The 5,000-nt window shown below is 51.3% G+C and overlaps 1 protein-coding gene across 2 annotated transcripts in view; it reads right to left on the reverse strand.

The window, feature by feature from the left end:
* Positions 1 to 1,887: 1,887 nt before the first annotated feature.
* LOC308175170 (transmembrane protein 185-like) overlaps positions 1,888 to 5,000 on the reverse strand; it is a gene marked incomplete at both ends in the record, with an annotated part of 8,840 nt that continues 5,727 nt past the window's right edge. For both annotated transcript variants that reach the window (XM_080550885.1, XM_080550884.1), the window contains 2 exons: positions 1,888 to 2,141; positions 4,423 to 4,546. In XM_080550885.1, coding sequence (XP_080407011.1) covers positions 1,888 to 2,141; positions 4,423 to 4,546 — 378 coding nt within the window. The remainder of the gene's footprint in view (positions 2,142 to 4,422; positions 4,547 to 5,000) is intronic.

Genomic DNA, 5,000 nt, shown 5'->3' on the forward strand with positions numbered 1-5,000 from the left:
AGACAGACAGAGAGGACAGACAGAGAGGACAGACAGACAGAGAGGACAGACAGACAGACAGAGAGGACAGACAGACAGACAGAGAGGACGGACAGAGAGGACAGACAGACAGAGAGGACAGACAGACAGACAGACAGACAGACAGACAGAGAGGACAGACAGGGAGGACAGGAGGACAGACAGACAGACAGACAGACAGACAGACAGACAGAGAGGACAGACAGGGAGGACAGGAGGACAGACAGACAGACAGACGGACAGAGAGGACAGACAGGAGGACAGACAGACAGACAGACAGAGAGGACAGACAGACAGACAGAGAGGACAGACAGACAGAGAGGACAGACAGGGAGGACAGGAGGACAGACAGACAGACAGCCAGACAGACAGAGAGGACAGAGGCAGAGAGGACAGGAGGACAGAGAGGGAAGGACCGAGGGACAGAGAGAGAGGACAGACAGACAGCCAGACAGACAGAGAGGACAGAGGCAGAGAGGACAGGAGGACAGAGAGAGAGGACAGACAGACAGCCAGAGACACACCAGAACAGCAAACCCGTCCAAACACAAACAGCTAAGAAGGTATAGAAGGTATTCTACTAGAATATCACACTGTAGGTAGCGCTCTTCCTAAAGGAGAAGTTCACTGTAGTCAAATAAAACACAAGTTAAGTAAATACAACCCCCACCCCCACACACACACACACACACGCCCCCCCCCCCTCCCCCCCCCCACACACACACACACAGACCAGCAGCTCTGAGAGTCTGACTGTCGCTGGTCTACTGTCCTGTAGGAACACACGCTGAGTACAGGAGGAGGGCTGCAGGGGCACCAGAACGCTACAGGTTCCAAGCCCAGTCAGGTTCTGGTCAGGAAGGGGTCCAAACCCAGTCAGGTTCTGGTCAGGAAGGGGTCCAAGCCCAGTCAGGTTCTGGTCAGGAAGGGGTCCAAGCCCACAGGTTCTGGTCAGGAAGGGGTCCAAGCCCACAGGTTCTGGTCAGGAAGGGGTCCAAGCCCACAGGTTCTGGTCAGGAAGGGGTCCAAGCCCATAGGTTCTGGTCAGGAAGGGGTCCAAGCCCACAGGTTCTGGTCAGGAAGGGGTCCAAGCCCACAGGTTCTGGTCAGGAAGGGGTCCAAGCCCACAGGTTCTGGTCAGGAAGGGGTCCAAACCCAGTCAGGTTCTGGTCAGGAAGGGGTCCAAGCCCACAGGTTCTGGTCAGGAAGGGGTCCAAGCCCACAGGTTCTGGTCAGAAGGGGTCCAAACCCAGTCAGGTTCTGGTCAGGAAGGGGTCCAAACCCAGTCAGGTTCTGGTCAGGAAGGGGTCCAAACCCAGTCAGGTTCTGGTCAGGAAGGGGTCCAAGCCCACAGGTTCTGGTCAGGAAGGGGTCCAAACCCAGTCAGGTGGAGAGATGGATGCCCTCTCCTCAGTCCTAAACTAACCCCTAACCCCTATGTCCATCTTGCATTCTGCTAATTGGCTGGTGGACTCCAACCCTTTAGCTCTACAGCAGAAGCTAGGAGCTAGGAGCTAGGAACTAAGGGCTAGGAGCTAGGAGCTAGGAGCTAGAGGCTAATAGCTAAGAGCTAGGAGCTAGGGGCTAGGAGCTAGAGGCTAGGAGCTAACAGGTAAGGGCTACGAGCTACGAACTAGGAGCTAGGGGCTAAGGGCTAGCAACTAGGAGTTATGAGCTAGGATTTAGGAGCTAGGAACACTAGGAGCTAGGAGCTAGGAGAGGGGTTTGGAACTCTTTTTTTTCATCCCCTTTTGGTCTGTCCAGCCCTCTTCTTCTTCTTCCTGTGTGGCGAACAGGAAGTCTGGAAGTCTCTCTGAGGGCCGGGTGGCTAGCTGCCAGCCAGCCAGGCTAGCTAGCTAGCTAGCTGCTCTAGTCGGGCATGTCGATGCACAGCTTGGGAGGCGGGACAAAGTACTTCCCGGGGCTCTGGGTGATGACCACGCCCGTCTTCTTGCGGAACATGGGGGCGATCTTGGGCGCCTCGCGGTGGGCGGCGGCGGGCGTCTCCTCGGACTCCTCGGGGTCCTCGTGGTGGAGGTCGTAGGTCACGTTGCCGTACTCCCGCAGGAAGGGGAGGAGCTCCAACAGGAACTGGCAGAAGTCCTTCCTGATCCCGAACCACCCTGGGGGGAGGAGGAGAGGAGGAGAGTGTCAATATTACGAATGTTAGGTGGCAGAGAGAATAGAATAGAATATAATAGTTTAATGACCACACGACCTAGGTCGGTGGAATTTGTTGTCGGTACAGCTCATAAACAGTGTCAAAAAACATACACACATTGTACATGACATGAACACACATAACCACAAGACAAGACAGAACATAATTATTTACAATTTACAATTTATACAGTGCAATGAGTCAGGGGGAAAAAAATGTTTTTGAAGCGGGATGTTTTGGTGGCCAGGGATCGGTAGCGCCGTCCAGAGGGCAACAGTTGAAACAGGTGGTGAGCAGGGTGGGAGGGGTCAGAGATAATGTTATGTGCTGGAAAGAGTTCCAGAATGTTAGGAGACAGACAGAGAGTTCCAGAATGTTAGGAGACAGACAGAGAGTTCCAGAATGTTAGGAGACAGACAGAGAGTTCCAGAATGTTAGGTGACAGACAGAGAGTTCCAGAATGTTAGGAGACAGACAGAGAGTTCCAGAATGTTAGGAGACAGACAGAGAGTTCCAGAATGTTAGGAGACAGACAGAGAGTTCCAGAATGTTAGGAGACAGACAGAGAGTTCCAGAATGTTAGGAGACAGAGAGTTCCAGAATGTTAGGAGACAGACAGAGAGTTCCAGAATGTTAGGAGACAGACAGAGAGTTCCAGAATGTTAGGAGACAGACAGAGAGTTCCAGAATGTTAGGAGACAGACAGAGAGTTCCAGAATGTTAGGAGACAGAGAGTTCCAGAATGTTAGGTGACAGACAGAGAGTTCCAGAATGTTAGGAGACAGACATAGAGTTCCAGAATGTTAGGAGACAGAAAGAGAGAGTTCCAGAATGTTAGGAGACAGACAGAGAGTTCCAGAATGTTAGGTGACAGACAGAGAGTTCCAGAATGTTAGGAGACAGAGAGTTCCAGAATGTTAGGTGGCAGAGAGTTCCAAGGATAGATAAAAGGATGGATGGATGGATAGATAGAAGGATGGATGGATAGATAGAAGGATGGATGGATGGATAGAAGGATGGATGGATGGCTGGATGGATAGAAGGAAGGATGGATGGATGGATGGATGGATAGAAGGATGGATGGATATAACGATGGATGGATGGATAGAAGGATGGATGGATGGATAGAAGGATGGATGGATGGATGGAAGGATGGATGGATGGATGGAAGGATGGATAGAAGGATGGATGGATGGATGGATAGAAGGATGGATGGATGGATGGAAGGATGGATGGATGGATGGATAGAAGGATGGATGGATGGATGGAAGGATGGATAGAAGGATGGATGGATGGATGGAAGGATGGATAGATGGATGGATGGATAGAAGGATGGATAGATATAAGGATAGATGGATGGATGGATAGATAGAAGGATGGATGGATGGATGGATGGATAGAAGGATGGATGGATGGATGGAAGGATGGATGGATGGATAGATAGAAGGATGGATGGATAGATAGAAGGATGGATGGATGGAAGGATGGATGGATGGATGGATAGATAGACAGATGGATGGAAGGATGGACAGACAGACAGACAGACAGATGGACAGACAGATAGACAGATAGATAGACAGATGGATGGATGGAAGGATGGACGGATGGATGGATGGATGGAAGGATGGATGGACAGGACAGTCAGACACTTAGATGATGGATAGGCAGACAGACAGACAGATGGATGGACAGACAGACAGATAGATAGATAGACAGATGGATGGATGGAAGGATGGATGGACAGACAGACACTTAGATGATGGATAGGCAGGCAGACAGACAGACAGATGGACAGACAGATGGATAGGCAGACAGACAGACAGACAGACAGATGGACAGACAGACAGACACTTAGATGATGGATAGGCAGACAGACAGACAGACAGACAGACAGACAGACACGTACAGTGGTTGCCTCCCTTCTGTCCGAAGGTGGTGGATAGGCAGACAGACAGACAGACAGGCAGACAGGCAGACAGACACGTACAGTGGTTGCCTCCCTTCTGTCCGAAGGTGGTGGCCATCAGCGTGAGCAGGGACAGGCAGGCAGACAGACAGACAGACAGACAGACAGACAGACAGACAGGCAGACAGACAGACAGACAGACAGATGGACAGACAGACAGACACGTACAGTGGTTGCCTCCCTTCTGGCCGAAGGTGGTGGATAGGCAGACAGACAGACAGACAGACAGGCAGACAGACAGACAGACAGACAGATGGACAGACAGACAGACACGTACAGTGGTTGCCTCCCTTCTGGCCGAAGGTGGTGGCCATCAGCGTGAGCAGGGATACCCAGAGCGGCAGGAACACAGACACGTAGCTGGACCCGTAGTGGCCGTCCAGTTTGTGCACCAGCAGGATCTGAGGAGCCAATCAGAGACCCCCCCTCGGTTACCGTGGTTCCCAACCTCTGCTGAAGGACAACACATTAACCCCCTCGTAACCATGGTAACCAGTAAAGACTCCTAACGTAACCTAACCTAGCGACCTAACAAGTCTGCAACCGACCAAACGTTCAGACTTTTATTCTGAAATAATATATATTATATATATATATATATATAATAGAATAATATATAATTAGTGGTCCAGCCTCTCCTTAAGAAACCCAACCTGGACCCTTCCAACCTCAGTAACTACAGACCCATCTCCAAGCTCCGAGTCGTGGCCAAGCTCCTGGAAAAGGCTGTCCTCAGCCAGCTGTGGCCCTACCTCCAACAGAACAACATCCTGGAGAAGTTTCAGTCTGGCTTCAGACCTGGCCACAGCACTGAGTCGGCACTTTTAAAGGTTTGGAACGACCTCTTCCTCATCG

Source organism: Nansenia antarctica, assembly GCF_963989245.1.
Source record: "Nansenia antarctica genome assembly, contig: SCAFFOLD_521, whole genome shotgun sequence".
Lineage (NCBI taxonomy): Eukaryota > Metazoa > Chordata > Actinopteri > Argentiniformes > Microstomatidae > Nansenia > Nansenia antarctica.